The 19,135-nt window shown below is 40.1% G+C and overlaps 2 protein-coding genes across 2 annotated transcripts in view; both read right to left on the bottom strand.

The window, feature by feature from the left end:
- Positions 1 to 10,979, bottom strand: part of mgat4a (alpha-1,3-mannosyl-glycoprotein 4-beta-N-acetylglucosaminyltransferase A) — a 29,377-nt gene extending 18,398 nt beyond the window's left edge. The window contains exon 1 of the mRNA XM_082508765.1: positions 9,991 to 10,979. Within this exon, the coding sequence (XP_082364891.1) occupies positions 9,991 to 10,084 (94 nt within the window). The 5' untranslated portion in view covers positions 10,085 to 10,979. The remainder of the gene's footprint in view (positions 1 to 9,990) is intronic.
- An 852-nt stretch (positions 10,980 to 11,831) lies between these two features.
- Positions 11,832 to 15,202, bottom strand: creg2 (cellular repressor of E1A-stimulated genes 2). Its single transcript, XM_082508202.1, has 4 exons — positions 14,435 to 15,202; positions 13,466 to 13,635; positions 12,549 to 12,662; positions 11,832 to 12,225 (listed from the first exon to the last, which is right to left on the bottom strand). The coding sequence occupies exons 1-4, from the start codon at positions 14,849 to 14,851 to the stop codon at positions 12,084 to 12,086; spliced, it is 843 nt and encodes a 280-aa protein (XP_082364328.1). The 5' UTR covers positions 14,852 to 15,202; the 3' UTR covers positions 11,832 to 12,083.
- Between the last annotated feature and the right edge of the window lie 3,933 nt (positions 15,203 to 19,135).

The raw sequence follows: 19,135 nt of genomic DNA, 5'->3' as shown, positions 1-19,135 counted from the left end.
TTCAATATGTTTTGGTTGGAGCGTGATGAAACCTCAGAGAGCAGCGGCATCGTTTGTCTGCGTGCATGCTGTTGAGCGAACAGGGGAATCGGTGCTTTGTGTTTACACCCATTTGTGCAATTTGTTTACCTGCTACTTTAATTGTTTATTTAGCTGTGTTTGGTGGACATAGAAATGGTTTTTGTGAGCTTTAAGCTGAAATTTTGACAACTATATTTAACCTCCTAAGACCCGAACTCTTACACGGCATGTATTTTTCATTTCTCTTTGATATTTCGGCTGATTGGGACCTGATAAATGTAAAAACAAAGAATTACCAGATTTTTTTAACCTAATTTTTGTTTCTAAGAAAAATGAGAGCCACATATGAGGATATTCGCTTAAAATTTTGATAGAACAGTAGCAGTATAATGTCCTCGTAAGTGGATATCAGGCCCTTGTAGAGCAAAATTGAGTATTTTGGTCTAAATAACCCAAAATGTGATGTCCACATATGTGGACGCCAGGTCCTAGGAGGTTAAATAACATCCCGTTAAACCACATGGGGTTTAAGAAGTTAAGTAAAGAAAATGTCAAGCAGCAAAAATGTTAAACTTTATTAATTTTTATTTTTAACCAAGAAAGAGGAACATACTGTTGGTTCTGTAGGAATAACTACAGTTTAATGAAGGAATATCAGTAGTTACATCAAGGTTGCAGTTTATTATATTTCTTTTTTAAAAAACCCTCAAAACTCTCTTTTGGAAACAATGTTTAGCAGCACTTAGCGAGTCACAGTCATGACATGATAATTGTTGAATTTATTGTGACAGTGCTGTTACTTATCTTGCCATCAGTAATTTAAGCATCTGACTAAATTCATGAGGAAGAGAGAGAACTCCTGCACATATCAGTTTAAGTGAGGGCAAGGATGATCTTAGTGCTAAGAAACACTTCATAAAAACCCATCCCTGAGCTCACTGCAGTGTTAAAGAGTTTTATCAGCCTGTCTATTAGCTCATCAAAAGCCCTCACAGTGATGCTGTCCTTGACCTGATTTTCCCTTGCTGATGTATGCTGCCAACAGCGAATTCAGGAGTGCTGATGAGGAGACTGTCCAGTTTATGTCCACACCAGTACGAGAACTGCAGTGCATTATATGTAGATGCACCTGTTAAAGCATATTTTTACTGTGAAAGGCACAGCAGCCCAGTTCAGCACTTAATAACAGCAATCATGTATAAACTGGTGCCATCACCAGTGTGTGAATGTGTGTGTGAATGGGTGGATGACTGGATATGTAAAGCGCTTTGGGGTCCTTAGGGACTAGTAAAGCGCTATATAAATACAGGCCATTTACCATTTATAAAGGAATAATCAAGAAATCCATACACAGGATAAACTCTGTGCTGATAAAAGGAGCTTTTGAAACTGTGGAAACTGACTCTGCGAAATACTGAAAGGCTTGTCGTGAATCATTCTGCTCAAAACAAGCTCAGCTAGAGGATGATACAACAGCTGTTAAGAGGAAATTGTGTTTAAAGGGTAATTTAACACAGTTACACATGTGTGTGCAGTTAGACCCCCCCATACACACACACACACACACACACACACATCACAATATCCCACTATAGTAATGGTTTGGATTTATTTTCTGCAGTTTAGGGATATAACCCTTTCCAATGAAATGGAAAAAGAAATATGGTTGTGGACCAAAAGTACAAAAGCAGCTTCCCTGCTACTAATGTTCAAAACGAAACCATTTTTATATACAAAATCACAACCTTTACCCGACACGTCAGTTCCTGAGATTGGATAACACTGACAGCTCCCTAGCACAAAGACTGTGATGACAGATTGTGTCGAGGTGCAAATAGCACAGCTAATAGTTAGATGCATGTATTGCTAGCAAGTAGGCGAAATGGGCTGCCTTCAACATGCTCTACCTAGTCACCTTCCTGGTCTAAACATTGAGTGCTGCCAGTATTGTGAACATGTCTGGCCTTGTCCAAAGTTGTTAAAACGGATCCATCCATCAACCGTTTTCATTGGAACTGCTTCCTAAAAAACAAAAATTCCCTTGAAAGTATAGCCCTTATTAAGTTACATGCAATACAAAATGGTGAATAACCAGTATAGCATTAGTATACAAGTGCCATACCAACCACAGAGCAGCGTACAATTATAGGCTATCCACATATGCCACAAAACCAAGGGCAGCATCCCACAGGCCATTCAGTCTCTACACAGTTGCTAATTTACCTTAAAAGCACTTTAGCTTTCATTCATATTTTGCTATACAACCAACAACCATAACAAACTGAAGAGTCTTTGGGAAAAGCATGTCTACTTGCATTATGCATGTATGAAGCCCCTGCAGTGGTGCACCTGTCAGCCATGTGGTTCTATACTGCAGCTGCTGTGTGCAAGACAAAGGACTTAGCCAGATCTGAACAGTGATGTGGTGGGACTCACCAGACACCCCACGACACAATATTATCACAATACTTTACTCATAATACCATAATACTGCAATTTTTAACGTTTAGCGGTTCGGTGAGTTTTGCAATAACAATTACTGTAATTTATTACTTTTTATTCAACTTCAAATTATCCTTCTAAAATTTAAACTGTCAACAACCGTTTTATCCAATAAGATAACATTAGCCCACTTAAGTTGTTCATAAATTCTGAAGTTGTAGTGGAAAACTAAACTGTCAAGCACGACAAAGATTGTCACTAAAACCTGGCATGATTGTTGCCATCAGTAACTGAATATGGTCAAATTGTAAATTACACGCAGTCTATGTCTGATAATACAGCAGTGTGATAAATCGTCAAAGCAAACTTAACGGCTCTCCTTCTACATGACAAATACGCATGTCAACAGGATCAAAAGATGATTTGTGTACAAACAAATGAATACCCAAATCAATCTGGTGACCGAGTGTTTTTGTGTTGATTATACATAGTTACTTACATAGTTACCTACATTAGGCTAAAACATAGCAGCATAAGATGCCTGGCATACTCTCAGGGGAGGAAACCTGACATCTGGTGATTTGCACAAGTTCAAGATATGAGCCACTGATGGCAAAGAATTTGCTCACGAGTGTAGGAAACAAGCCATGTACCAATACTAAAATGTTAGTTTGAGGACTTGGGGACAATACAGAAAGCACATTTTTAAACACTTAATACAGTACTTCTGTCAATCCCATTGAAATAAAGTTAAAACTCGACACTTAAATCTCATTTTGATTGCTTTAATTCAAATCCACTGAGGCAGATGCCATGAGAGGCAACATTACAAAATTTTGTGGCTTTGCTTAAACGCGATCCGAATGTTGGCACAACTTATGAGTATTTAGGTTTTGACCACATTCATATTAGGCATGATATGCTCTGTTTTTATATATACCAGGGTAATAACAGATCAAACAGATGTTACTTTCAAGTGACACTAGTTAACACCAGTTAAAACATCTTTGGGTTAAACAGTTTGTGCACATCCACACACACACACAGCCACACAAAAAATACTTGGCACACAAACACAAAGTTGTAGTATAGATTTTTTGCAGTATTTTTCTGACAAGAATTGCAAGTCAAGCCTTGAGTAGGCAAGTGATACTACCTGAGCAGTTTTCAAATGTTAGAAGACAAAAAGAAGGCACAGCTCTAATCCTTTTGGTGTGTGTGTTTTTTTTAATACCACAGCCCATTTCACTTCACTAAAATGAAGGATTAAAAGAAAAAAAAAGTTGTAGGGAATTAGTATCTGAAAAAGCCAGACAAATGTTTGCCCCCTTGGCAACTTTCCCACCCATATTTTCAATTCTGCTTCCTCGCCATGGCCTCATAGTTGCTCCTGACCTCCACCCACTATTCTCCCTCCATTGTGCTAAAAGTCATGACAAACTCTGGCAGCCGGTCGTTTCTCTTAATGGAAGATCGTGCTGTCTGACAGCGTTGAACTCAGAGCACAGCCTTACTCGGCTCACTTCCACTCCTCTGCCTCCTCTTGGCTGCTTTAAGGCCACGTTCAGCCAAGGCTAGCGCTCTTTTTTGGAAACTCCACTTTCAGAGTCGTGTCCAATCAATTTTTTAATGATATCCATTGGGACTTGAAGCTTCGAGTCAATTAAAAGCTTTTTGGGGGGCTGAAAGAATATGTTGATATACAGATTAGTTGACTAACATAAAACACTCTGCTGTCTAATCAATTCATTTTTCAAGCAAATGTTTACTGGAACCTCTTCTCAAATGTTATTAAGATTCAGTGCTACAGTCGACATGACAATAAACTGAACGAGCTTGGCACTGCAAAAGATTTAGTCTGAAAACACCGCCTTTGGCAACGGTAAATGATAGTGTATTTTATATTATAATGCATCTGATAAAGTAGTCTGACCAGTAATCAGTGGACTACAGGGTGAAGTGGAAAGATATCAAGATGACTGTAGCAAACACTGCAGTCGTGCTTGTGAGTCGTGCTTTCAGGGTGAGCTCAACGCTTAAATTACGTGTATGTTATAGTTAAGGACAATCGGGGATTTGCAATATCTAAAAAATAAAATGCTATGTACCTCAGAAATATAAAGGCCTGTTTTGTGATCTTGAAAGTTAGTTGTAGGCTCAACACCCCCCCCCCCAAGAAACACTCAACTTTCCACAAAAAAAAGCATCTTACTGTTTCTCTGCTATGTCAGCACTATCTGCCTTTTTTCTCCACAATAAGAGCCCACCTCAGGCTTTTCTATTCCCTCTTTTAAGATTTAGTCTTTATACTCTTCTTCCTTCCAGGCTACTTTTGTCTGGCAGACAGCCCTACCTCACAAAGTCCAAAAGCCAAAAAGCAAACACACACAATTGCACACACAGCCAGATATCACAAAGAAGAACCAAAATGTGCAAGCCGTATCTTCTCCCAATCAAACTAATAAACTACATCGCTAGCCCACCTTATAGAATCTGCCTGCTTTTTTCTCCTTTAGCACAAGCTATTTTTGTCCCATTGTGTTTGGACTGATGCAATGATGGAAGAAGTCATGCCTTTAAACAATGAGGAGGGGAGGGGAATGCACTCAGGGAAGGCAAGGAGGAAGTGACATTTCCATAACTAAAGGGTGTTTTGTGCGTGACACTGAAGATTGACCGAATCTGCTGAAACTATAAGCACAGAACTGGCACTATCCTAGTCTCAAAATAACGGACTACTTCCTAAACAACTGTATGAAACACTGAGTGCTTTTAAAACATCTGCAACACATAATTTTTGTAACTTCAACTGTGTAAAAGCAGCCAAGACACTCAACTTGCTTCAAAGAGAACAACACTGATCAGATGGTTCTGAAAGATGGCTTTTAAAGTTCCTCATGTGATGTCTTAACACAAGGAGACTGCTGTCACATACTACAAGAATGAATAATAGGAATGAAATGCAAGACAAAGTTATAAAGACTATAAAAATCACTTGTTTTTTTCCCTCCATAGATATTCCAAGCAGAATTAATTAAATCATTTACAGAGATCAGTAGGATTTTAATTTTCCTTTCTTCCAACAGTATTTAAAACTGCATTAAACTATATAAACACCCTAAATGTAAAGTTTTTGAATACAAAGGCCCCTTGATTTGACTATGCCTGAAGGAAAAAAAATACTAAATGGAAAAAAATGTTTAAAGCAACATGTGGGGGCAATCACAATGATGGTATCATATCTAAGGTTCATGACAAACAAGGTTGTTATTAATGTGTGTGAACTTTGCTGTGGATGGAAAGGAAATGATATATATTTGCAAAGCCCTACCCATTTATGATAACAAACGACAATGACATGCTCATTGTGAGGAAATACACAGAAATGTGGATACGCATTTCTTCTTTGACACAAAAAGAGAGGACCTCACCATACTGTTTGAGCAACTCAAAGCTCACCTATATTATTCGTCTTTATCTAGCTTGTTCTTGTTGTTTTGATCTACTTGAGATATAACCAAAGAGATAGTAGAGAGCAGCTTCTCACTAGGGAAAGAAGGAGACTGACAGAGAAGTACACATTCTGGAGAGTCATTCACCGTAGAGTGTTTGGACAGCTGACTGGCACAGTGCTCATTCACAGCAGTCAAGTGACCAGCAACAGAACAGGCTATCAGAAGCAAAGGTTAATGCAAAACAAAAAGAGGGAAAAAAAACAACTGATAGGTAATCTTTCTACTCCAATAAAGAAATTGCTCTTTGAGCTACAAATATTTATCTATACAACCCAGTCCACTGAAAAACACTTACCGGTACTTAAAGAGGTTTTGAACATTTACATTTTTAAAATTATTCACTGCCTGAGTTCATGTTCAACACTAGAAGTGCTCACATTGGCCAGAGTTAAGAGTAAAAGCCATTTATTCCCACAGTAAGAAATAATATGATATAAAAAATATGATTAAAAACAGAAAAGCAATCTGTGCTAAAGCATCACGTGTTAAGATAAGAAAAAGGACAGAGACCATGAGCCAGTGAAACACAAGATAAAATACCTAAAGACACGTGTAAAAGCCACATACTAATCAGGAGAATTAATACTATGAAATGCACTATAGGAACAGATCTGATAAATATTATACAGCCTGAGTGATTAGATCACTTTCTAAAAATAAAAAATCTAAGTGTACATGTAAGTGCTATATAGCTTTTAATTACAATTTATTTTTATTAATTCTAACTAAATAGCTTTTATCTGTCCCACTCCCACAGTTTGGTGTTTTTAACAATAGATAGAACACGAGAGACAGATGCACACAAACAACAAAGTCACGGCTAATTTTCTTTAAAATATGCATTTTTTCCCCCCTATTTCAGGATCATGTTATTGCGCTGTAGCTTAGCATATGCAGACATAAACAAAACTTCAACACAAAGACGGCATTTAGGAAAGGAATGCTCCAAATAATAAAAGCACAATCACATTAAAGGCCAATTTGCCAACAAAGCATAAAGAAGAGCTTGTTTCATATACAAAACTGCAAGCAAACACACAAACCCCAGGCCACCACGGCACAAATAAAGCTTAAAAACCAACATCCGTTTACATGCACGTCTATTAGCTGGCAATCTTGTTTTTCCCAGCCTTTGTTGGCACATTCCTGGCATCTTCCTGCAACCATAGATGAGTGGACTTGTGTGAATTGTATTTGACACTGTGCATGAGAGGTCTTGCACATACACACTCGTGCTCGTGCATGTGACAAACAAAAACAGGGAGCCACTCAGAAGAAGAAGAAAAAAAAGCACAGAGGTCAAATGCTCCACAGGGATCCTTTAAGCTCTAGCATGTTGAGATCTTTCAGCTCAAAGCATTTTTCTTTAAATAGCAGCATTACTGCATCCGTCTGTGTAGCCCTCGTCTACAAAGATGTTTTCACACTAAGAAAGTCATAAGCGCTGTAATAAAACTGACAACAGCGGAGTTCAGGTCAGTTTCAGGATCCTTGTTTTGAGCATAGAGCTTTAACTGCCGCTGCGAAGGCCGAGCTGAATACAATAAAATGGTAAATGGCCTGTATTTATATAGCGCTTTACTAGTCCCTAAGGACCCCAAAGCGCTTTACATATGCAGTCATCCACCCATTCACACACACTGGTGATGGTAAGCTACATTGTAGCCACAGCCACCCTGGGGCGCACTGACAGAGGCGAGGCTGCCGGACACTGGCGCCACCGGGCCCTCTGACCACCACCAGTAGGCAACGGGTGAAGTGTCTCGCCCAAGGACACAACGACCGAGACTGTCCAAGCCAGGGCTCGAACCGGCAACCTTCCGATTACAAGGCGAACTCCCAACTCTTGAGCCACGATCGCCCTTAAGTTAATGGTTTGTGTTTTAAGTGACACCAGTTCTTCTCCTTCTAGGACAAGATCAAATCTATGTTATAATAACTCCATACTGAGCAATGTTTGGATTTCATTACCACAAGACTCTAGGAAAAACAGAACTATCAGCTCAACTTGCCAGACAGGTCACATTTTCATATCTGTATTTTTCTGTTTCATTACAGACGTTGACTGTATATTAAGACTTTAATGTGTGAAACAGGAACAATCACCGGAAATAACTTTGCTGAGCTTTTTTTTCTTGTTCTAATTGTATGTCTACAATTAGGGAGTGATTTTATTGTGAGTAACACAAAAGTCAAATTCCTTGCAGGTATTTACAAGCTTCACAAATAAAGCCCAGTGTGAACACTTAGTTGTGGCAATAACAGTATAAAAAATGTCAGATTTGAGTGTTGCTGCAAGGAAGCTACAAATTCTAAAGCACACCTGGCTCGCAACCAAATACTCAATTACCACAATTTCAGTGTTACAATTGAAGACTATTGGCAGCAATCACAGATTTACCAGGTTCAAAATAGTTATTTGGGATTTTAATTATTTATATAGCACCAAATCACAGCAACGGTCATCTCAAATCGCTTTTCATTGTACAGTAAAAATCCTGGAATAACAAATAAAAAGTGAAACTCCAACAATCAGACAAACACCTAAATGTACGCAGTTGGTGATAATGGGAAGGGAAAATGTCATTTTAACTAAAACTATTTTTAACTATCTAAAATAAATCTGTGTATTTTTCTGTTATTTTAGCCAATTGAGAAGCAAAAAATTTATTTTAAGTTTGAACAAATTAAACCGCCCACCCCAGGCTACATTTATTTACAGTCAACCTTTGTCTTCCTGAGTTACGCCGTTGTATAATGTCCAGATACGTATTCATACAGGGTATGATTATGTCAAATTGAAGGTGACCTTTTGGGATAAAAAGTTGTGACTTCATTATTTTATTCTGTCAGAGCACAAATATTCAATCACTTCATCCATGCATACAAGACTATTTCTGCCAAGTTTGAGGAAATATCCTCACAGAGCAGCTGAGTTATTGTGTTCACAGGGATGAGATGTGGAGATGGTTTGTGGACAAGTGTGAAGTCAAATTTAAAATAACAAATTGTCTCATACACTTGCTACTGGATAACCATGGTTGGACACATGCACTGTATTTTTAATGGCAACCTTAATGGTTTATAATTTGTACAGGTGAGCACATCATCTACATTGTGAGCCACAATTAAACAGTACATGTTAAGGATTTATATAAAGACCAGGAGCCAGTATTATAATTTTGTTGGCTTGTGACAACTGTCAAATTGAACAGACTGACCTGCCATAGCTTTATCCCATACAGACTTACTAACTGTATCAACAGGTGCAACATTTATGGTGGCATCATCTCATAACCTCTACCCCCCCATACGCCCACTTTCATATAATCACCAGTCTGAGCCTGCTCCATTTAAAAGAAAACATTTCATCAAGCTGATACGATCTGCAGTAATCACAACCTGAATCCCTGGTTTGAAATTTATATACGGGCTGCAATTATTTACACCCTGCTGGTAACAAGACCAAGGCCCATATTCCTGCCCACACCACACTAGAAAGTAAGCACTCAGCCATAAGCTGTGTACTGTAACACAGCCACACTTGTGTAATAAGCTCAGGCACAGATGCCTGACATGTAATGCTCAGATGAGAGTCATTAAAAGACGTGTATGCAGAAACCTAATGTTAGTGAATGGCGTAATTATCTAGAGGTTTTGCCTGGCAGGGGCAAACTAGATTATCCCTAAGTTAGTGAGGATGGCTGGAAACAGCACTTTGGGTATGATTAACTGGGACAGGAGATGGGGCACAATAAAGCTTAAAACAAAAGAACTCCATCCATTTATTATAGCAATAACACGGGTTATTACGCATTACCACGTTGAAACCAGTTCCACGGGATGGGTGACTTCACCTGCTGTGTCTTAAGACATGCTGCTTGCTGGTCATGCTTCAGCTTTCTGCCTGCCAGCTTGTTAACCAGGCCTCGTCTAGAGACCGTCGATCCTTCTGACATTTTTTTATACGGGGTGGGGGGGATAACCGAGATGACATAAATGTCCAACTTACCTTTGCCATTCTGCCACGCTGTATACCAAGAGAGACTAAGGAAAGACGTGAAGAAGATAAGTGCAGTGGCCACAGTTCCATTTCTGAGCCTCATCTCATTTCAGCGATGCCTCTCCTCGGCTGAGTGTCGGGGACCCCGGAGCTGCCACTGCCTCCCTCCCTCCGTCTCTCTCTCTCTCTGGCTTCAGGATGTGGAGACGGGCGTAGGCACGGGCATAGGGTGCTTCAACCCGTAAAAACGCTCCGCTTAACGGGGAGGGTGAACACCGACTTCTCCGCACGGAAACAAGGGCGCTGCTGTAGCCCTGTCGGAGCGTCTTCTCTTTTCGTTGTTCGCGGGACTAAAAAAACATACGTGCTAACCTAGCCTATCGGTTATCAGTCGGCTGCTTTGTTTGTGAGACAATATAGCTTACATTGTGGGTTTAAAAAGAACGAACTAGTTGCCAATACAATCCATAGTGTTTTCAAAGCCAGCCGTTAAGCTACAAGTTACAAGTAGATGTCATCTCAACAGTGTGACTACTGATCGTCCGGGATAGGCTGATGGGTCGCTGACGGTGTCCTAAAGGCTACGCCTCGAATCACGTTGATTTCGCTTTAACGGAGAGCAGGGTTAAAACATACACAAATAAACACGGTAGAGTGCGGCTAACTCACTGAGCCTCTTCCACAAAACAACCAAGTTTTAACCGTCACTGCTAGTCGACCCGCATACTGCGACAGAACGTCTGTTAGCTACTTAGCTGACGAGCTAACACGAAGTTGAAACCACCCGGGTAAACTAAAGCCAAGCGGACAGGGGGCTCATTCTGCGCTGACTGTCGCGGAGGAGTTCTACGGCACACCTCAATTAACACAACCCCTAAAATTAACCAAGCGCAAATGATTTTTTTTTTTACATGTTATATAAATAAACCGGTCTACCTTGGGTGCTTTTTTAGGGAAATTAACGTGCCCCATACGGTAGTATATGCAAACTGGGCTTCCGGTAAGAACCTTCAAAATAAAGCACTCACTCGACTCACTGTTGTGGTCGACAACAGTGGTGCAACTCACGACGGGACGAGCATGCAGTCATTCCAGGCGTTTGAAAGGACTGGTATTTTCATATCTTTGTTTAAAGCTATCATTGCTGCACCTGGAAAAAAAAATCTGTTAAATTCTCACTCCAACTTTAACACAATCATTTTTAAGTTTCAAATCCCCCACTGTAGATGAAACCTAAAAAATAAAATAAACCAGCATTATTGACGTGGGAATTGTTGTGAAATTACTAGAAAACTCTATAATGTCAAACTTGTGCTTTTTCCACCAACCGGCTATTTTTTCCCCCCAACACGCATTAAGTGCACCATCTAGTGCCCAAAACTTTAGCTTGTATTTGTATGCAACCTCAGCTGGCACCCTCTCAACGCAGAACATAATGCAAGCAAATAATAAGACTTAAACTACAAGAAGTATATTCATATTCGAATATGAAATTTAAAAGGGTTTAACTGTGCAAAAAGTAGCTGCCCAATGTTTTTTGAAACAAGTTGCTGTCAAATTCAAAATGAGTTGGTTTTTTTCATGCAGCAGTAAAATATCTCAATTTAAACATTAGATTTGTTTTCTATGTTCTGTTGTTAATAACACAATCACCATATTTGTTTAAAAATGAAAATGACAGGTTTAGGAGTGTGAATCAGTTAATACTAACAATAGACAACAAATTTATATTTACTTTAAATAATATGCACAATATTAATTTTATTTCTTTAAAGAAAACGCATCTTAGTGTGAACCCAAGATGCAATCAACAAACAATCTATGTTTCATACAAACTGCATTCACAGATGTGAGGAGTTTAAGTCATTTATTGACTATAAATACATTCACGCATCAAACACAAGTAACTGATCTTGTGTGACAAACAAAGATATGAAAGAAGAGAAAATGTAGGCATGAAGAACAACCCCTGCCTTACAGATGAATTGAAACAGGATTTTAAACAAGATGTAAAACATTCTTTGCACATTCTGCTTTGTGAATTTGCGAACACCTTACTGGAGTGATATCTGTGGGGCAGATAGCATTTGTGAGGGATATTCTCAGAAAGGAGTAGCTTTAAAGTAGTCCTCCAGCGGAATGAGCGTTGTACCCCCGACCCAGTCTTGCAGCCAGATCTGAATCAACTCCAGCTTCATGAAGAACCACTTGTGTCCCACTGGCCACTTTGCCATAACAGGATGCCTTTGAAACATTGTGCAAAATATCAGGATACATGTCACGCATGCCAAATGGTGTTTCCCTAAGGAAAATACATCTTCTACATCAGGGGTGCCCAATCCCGGTCCTCGAGAGCTACCGTCCTGCAGCTTTTAGATGCATCCTTGTTCCCACACACCTGAATCACATGAATGGCTTGTTATCAGGCCTTTGCCAAACATGATGGCATGCTGAAGAGATCAAACCATTTGATTCAGCTGTGTCGGAGTAGGGATGCATCTAAAAGCTGCAGGATAGTAGCTCTCGAGGACCGGGATTGGGCACCCCTGTTCTACATGCTCTGTTACCTTGAGAACACTGCCTCCTTCGCAAACGCAAGCTCCTCCGGGGCCACCTCGATCATCTTGCCCGTGAGCGTGAGTCGAGCACATCTGGGATCCTCTGGATCGTACACCATTTGCCTTAAAAAGAACACACACACACACACACACACACACACACACACAGGAGAGCATTCAACATTGCAAGACACACAGCTGTATGTAGTGTTTCAGAAAGCTACAGCAGTGATTTAGCTGAGGTTAGACCAAACAAGCAAACTGTCCCAAAATCCCCAAGATTACTGTGTCAACTAGTTTGTGGAAACTGTTTGAAGCTCAAAACATCTTCTTTCAGCAGCTCTCTTTAAGGGTTGCCACTCTATACCTCTCCATCCTCCTCTGCATGTCCTGCTTCACTACATCCATGATCTTTCTCTTGAAGTAATTAGGGCATATTTTTAAGAAAGCTTCTTTCATATCTAAAACTGTTATTTCACTTTGTGTTTTATTAAATGAGCAATAATGTCAATTTTATTTCTACAGCACATTTCAAAGCGACAAGGTTGACCAACATGCTTTACAAATGCAAACGAGACAAAAACTGCGATCAATAAAATAAATACAATAAAATAACTCATAAAAAAAAACAAATACAATAAAATGTGACTAAAACAAACTGACAGAAGCAACAACACAAGAATACCTAATGAGACTCAAAGTTAACTGAAATTAACAGCCAAGGTAAAAATGTGAGCTTTAATATGGGACTTTAAAGACTGCATAGACTGTGCAGTACGATTATCAAGTGCCAGTCTAGAGGCTGTGAGTGAAAAAAGGCCAATCCCCTCTGTGTCTAAATCAACACCTAAGAGCATCTGGCTAGAGAATCTCAATAATCAGATAGATGGGTGTTTTTCCCCCCCACAGAACAACATTTAGATTACCTGCAGAATTCCCCCTCAGCCTCTGAGAAGGTGAGAGAAGCATAGGGGTTGCTTTTCAGGTCTGCCACAGTGTTGTCCATTGGAGTCACATAAAAATAGATGACTCCAGTGCTGTTGTCCAGTGGTCCATCACTCACTGAGAAGATGTTTCCAAAAGGAAGACCTTTGATCTGTACACACACACATAAAAAAAATGTGCTATATTTTTACAGTATATAGAAACTTATATTTTTATGCATTTATAAAGACATAGGTTTTAAGCAACACAGATCCTTTGTGCTTGTTTTAAGTAAGTAAATTTTAGCGCATAAAACCAATAAAATTACACTAAAATGAAATAAACGTGATCCTAAAAAATGTAATGAAGTTTTTACATGAAATATCCCAATGACAACCAATCAGTTCCAGAAATCAGCAGTTTCCAAAAGCTTAACAGAACAGCTATGCCTTCAGCTTTGATATTTGAGATCACTCGGAAGAGTTTTTAGTGCAACAGCAAATTCATGAGCTCCATTTTAAAATAACAAACAGATGGAGCTCGTTTGTTGAGATGGGAGAAGCTCGAGAAGGACACCCATCCATGCAGAGCTTCACCCATTAGACTGAAGCTATTTCTCAGTTAAATTCACATTACATACGCAGGGTGTATCCCAAGGGCACTTCGGGCTGATCTCAGTTCTGGTCTTGCGTAAGGAGATTTTTTTAAGGCTATTTTCAGTACTTGTCACTCGGTGTGATTTCCTGCATATGCGTTTGATTTTCACTGGTGAATTTTCTTCAAATCTTCATCAGTGTATTTAAAAAGCTGATCGTGTTTCGTGTAAAATCAAAGGGTCCACGCACAAAGGTAGAGGGGTATCTTTTTCATAATATGGTGAGAACATGGGCGTGTTCCTCAGCTTGTCCCATTACGCTTAAATGCGCAAAGAAATCCTGAACCGGGACCACTATCCCCTCTGTGTGCGTTACCTTTTCTTGAGTGGAAATGGTGGCCAGGTACCCCCAGTCACTGTAATGAGATATGTATCTGGCAGTCTTTGCTGTGTCTTGGTGCGGGGGAGGAGTGCTGCTGGCGGACTTCTTCACCTTCTCTAACCGATATGAAAACAGGCGAGAGGAAAGCTGTGCGGCACTGTCGCCCTCGGGCTTGACCAGCTCTCCGGGGCTCTCCACGCTGTCTCCGAGGACGTTGGAGGACGGATACGCCTGCTTCCACAGCCCCGCACTGTCCACCAGCAGCGCCGGGGCGACCTCCTCCGACAAGTCTCCGTCCTCCACCACATCGTTGGAGGACACCACCCAGGACACGGAGCTCCTGAGGGTGTAGCTCTCACACAGACACAGGATGTTGGCAAACAGCGCCAAAGGAAAGTAAGAAGGCCTCATATTACTGAGCTGGGAGAATGGCCGTCCTCCTCCACTCTCTCTCTATCTCGTGTTTACAAACTCACGTGTGTGCTTTCATAACACGGGGATACTTTGCCACAGAGAGCAATTTCCACAGCGACCCCTGCTGATTCACCATAAGGCAATTTTACAATCAACGCTCAGCAGAAGGGACTGCAGAGAAGACGCTCCGTGTGCTAAATAACCGAGTAACTACTGCATACTATATGTTTGTGTTTAACTGTAGTGATATCACTCATGTGTGGCCTGTCATTCCCACAGAGACTGTGTAAAAGTCATATAAGGATCATGCAGCACAACCTTTATTTATACAGTATCTTATAAGGACACATAGCAAAAAAAAAATATGATTAAAAGCAATAATAATGACAATTTGTTAGTAAAAGAAGACAATAAACTGTTTATAATAATAATAATAATATGTAGATGGTGTTTTTGTTCTTCTCACAACAAATGACAAATATTATAAGATTTGCCATAAGCTTGTTATTTCCTGTTCCTGCTGTGCATCCATTATTGTATATGAGTCACTTTTTCCACCAAAGTATAAGCAGCTGGCTAAAAAATAAAAGGCTTAAGTAGTACATTCATTGGTCCCAATACTTATAGTCAAACTCAATAGCTCATACATTAAACAGTTTCTGCCCTACAGATCCATGTTTACTGGTATGTGTTCATCACTGAAACACCTTTTGTCATTTTTTTTGAAGGTTGTCATGGTGAAAGAAGTAAAAAATCAAGCTGCTGTCCTGCAGAATATATGTCGGCTCAAATATGGTTGATTTTTAGAATCAGTGTTATTTACTCTGTAACTAATAGTTCTAATAAGCTGGAAGCAATTTAAAATCCCTAGTCTGATGATGGGGATATTTCCCTAACTGTTCCAGGTGTCTCCTGTCCATAGCGTCCAAGATTGTTCATTTTGGTCTAGAAGCTGTTGAGGTGTTACTGAGTCAAACTGAACATTGTGATCTGTTTATGTCAAGGTGAACGAGCGGACAATTCTTCTATTCTTCCTCCTTTCTTATAACAAATGCAAAGCTACAGTGGGGCAAAAAAGTATTTAGTCAGCCACCGATTGTGCAAGTTCCCCCACCTAAAATGATGACAGAGGTCAGTAATTTGCACCAGAGGTACACTTCAACTGTGAGAGACAGAATGTGAAAAAAAAAAATCCATGAATCCACATGGTAGGATTTGTAAAGAATTTATTCGTAAATCAGGGTGGAAAATAAGTATTTGGTCAATAACAAAAATACAACTCAATACTTTGTAACATAACCTTTGTTGGCAATAACAGAGGTCAAACGTTTACTATAGGTCTTTACCAGGTTTGCACACACAGTAGCTGGTATTTTGGCCCATTCCTCCATGCAGATCTTCTCGAGAGCAGTGATGTTTTGGGGCTGTCGCCGAGCAACACGGACTTTCAACTCCCGCCACAGATTTTCTATGGGGTTGAGGTCTGGAGACTGGCTAGGCCACTCCAGGACTTTCAAATGCTTCTTACGGAGCCACTCCTTTGTTGCCCGGGCGGTGTGTTTTGGATCATTGTCATGTTGGAAGATCCAGCCTCGTTTCATCTTCAAAGTTCTCACTGATGGAAGGAGGTTTTGGCTCAAAATCTCACGATACATGGCCCCATTCATTCTGTCCTTAACACGGATCAGTCGTCCTGTCCCCTTGGCAGAAAAACAGCCCCATAGCATGATGTTTCCACCCCCATGCTTCACAGTAGGTATGGTGTTCTTGGGATGCAACTCAGTATTCTTCTTCCTCCAAACACGACGAGTTGAGTTTATACCAAAAAGTTCTACTTTGGTTTCATCTGACCACATGACATTCTCCCAATCCTCTGCTGTATCATCCATGTGCTCTCTGGCAAACTTCGGACGGGCCTGGACATGCACTGGCTTCAGCAGCGGAACACGTCTGGCACTGCGGGATTTGATTCCCTGCCGTTGTAGTGTGTTACTGATGGTGACCTTTGTTACTTTGGTCCCAGCTCTCTGCAGGTCATTCACCAGGTCCCCCCGTGTGGTTCTGGGATCTTTGCTCACCGTTCTCATGATCATTTTGACCCCACGGGATGAGATCTTGCGTGGAGCCCCAGATCGAGGGAGATTATCAGTGGTCTTGTATGTCTTCCATTTTCTGATGATTGCTCCCACAGTTGATTTTTTCACACCAAGCTGCTTGCCTATTGTAGATTCACTCTTCCCAGTCTGGTGCAGGTCTAGAATACTTTTCCTGGTGTCCTTCGAAAGCTCTTTGGTCTTGGCCATGGCAGAGTTTGGAGTCTGACTGTTTGAGGTAGTGATGGCCCGCTTGAAGCTCCGGTGCGTGTGTCAAAAAAATCAGCACACTGCTTCAGAAGCACTGTGTCGAAGCTTGCTTCGTTTGGCCAGAGTCATGTGATCAGTGACGTCCGAAGCTTCATTTAGAACCTAACTGCTTCGGTAGAAAAACTTTCACTTGACTCTTTACATGTAATGTTGTAAAATATATATTTTATTGTTTAATTAATCTGAAAATGTTAGTCTGCCAAATGTGCAGCGATTGAATTTATTTATTCTCTTTAGCTAATAGTTGGTGGGGCCCAGTTAGACTGTATAACTGCATCTCTACCAGTTTCTGTGCGCTCCAGCCTCCTCTGGGCCATGTGAAGGGATTTTCCTTAAGGCAGGAGAAATTATCGCCACGAAAAGGAACAGGTTCGGCCATCGCACAGTGGAACAAATTCTCTTCTTAAATAAAAATGAAAAAGGGCTACTTTAAATGCATCATGTTTTTCATTTGCAAGTTCATAAGCAATTTCCATTTCACAATCAATTCTACCCCCAGGTCAAAAATATGTCTGGGAAAATTTCCCTAATATAATATTATTTATATATATACCCGTCTAGCGGTTAATTGCATAAGTGCATGGAGGCAGGACCTCACAGCAGAAGCATACTCCATAATGTGTTGTACATTATCATATGTAACGTGGTATTTTTCAATTATTGTATTTACCAACATCAAGAAGTCTCAAGCAAAGAAAGACCACACAATGGTGCATGTTTAAACAAGGAGAGTTTACTGGTCAAAATTATTTATTAAACAAATAAACCATTTTTTTTTTAACCACCAAAAAAAAAAAAAAAAAAAATACACGTTCAAAGCAACACAACGGCGGCCCAATATCAGATAGAATTCCACTCTGTACAGCGGGCAATCTTAATGAAGCAGTTGGTTTTATTTTGTGGATTCAAGCGGTTCTTCATATTTTTGGCCACCAGATGTCACCAGAGAGGACTGTTTTGAAAAGCCCCACTGTATTTCTCAACTGTTCTCAATCAAAACTGAAGCCTGTGGTGGAAGAAGTTCTCAGATCATTCATATTACAACAATGTAAAAATATTCCAGAGGCATCTGGCTGCAGTTATTATTTATGTTATAGTGTAATTTAAGTTGGTCTTAACATAAATACAACATTTTAATCTTAACATAATAAATTGAGGAAAACATGACCTAGCCTATATTGACTTGCGCCCACAGAAAACCTACACAGGGGCTCCAAAACCACACAAACCCCTGGGCTGTGTGTGGGCACACCCATTTGTGGTCTGCGAGGGACAACTTGGCTTTGCCCTGCCCATAAAACCCATCCACACCTGGCCACTGTGGGCATGCATAGGCAGGTTTGCTGAAAATATGACAGAGAGAAGTGGCTTTCAGCTCTCTGTAGTTGTACTTGTCTAACCAAATGTAACTGAAGATACTGAGGTTTGTACAAAGAAATGTAGCATAGTAGGAATTGAATTCAAACTTTTTTCCAACTTAATTTTCCACAGAATCATCTACTGTACATGCGTGCATAAATGGTACACACTACAATAAATGAATGAAATAAAATATGCCTTATTATTACTGTCCTAGAGCAGCCAAAACATTAAATACATGCTAAAACAAATGGACATAATGTGTAGACTCTCAGCTTTGATTTGAGGGTATGTCATTATCTATTAAACAACTAAATGGCCTGGAGTTGATTTGAGGTGTGGTGCTTGCATTTGGAAGATTTTGTGAAAAATGTGGTTAAAGGAGTTCTTTATGCAGGTGAAACAAGCCATCCTTAAGATGGGAAAACAGAAATTCATTGGACAAATGAAAGCAAGATCAACCTCTACCAGAATGATGGCAAGAAAAAAGCATGCATGGAACAGCTCATGATCCAAGGCATACCAAAACATCTGTAAAACATGGCAGAGGCAGTGTGAT

The sequence above is a fragment of the Aulonocara stuartgranti genome (assembly GCF_965226115.1).
Source record: "Aulonocara stuartgranti genome assembly, chromosome: 16".
NCBI classification, from domain to species: domain Eukaryota; kingdom Metazoa; phylum Chordata; class Actinopteri; order Cichliformes; family Cichlidae; genus Aulonocara; species Aulonocara stuartgranti.
This window is presented reverse-complemented; position numbering and strand designations above follow the sequence as displayed.

Coding starts and splice junctions, on each gene's coding strand:
- creg2 (XM_082508202.1), bottom strand. CDS start 14,851: ATGAGGCCTTCTTACTTTCCTTTGGCGCTGTTTGCCAACATCCTGTGT. Junction 13,636..14,434: donor CCATTTCCACTCAAGAAAAG/GTAACGCACACA, acceptor GTGTGTGTACAG/ATCAAAGGTCTTCCTTTTGG. Junction 12,226..12,548: donor AAGGAGGCAGTGTTCTCAAG/GTAACAGAGCAT, acceptor AATGTTTCAAAG/GCATCCTGTTATGGCAAAGT.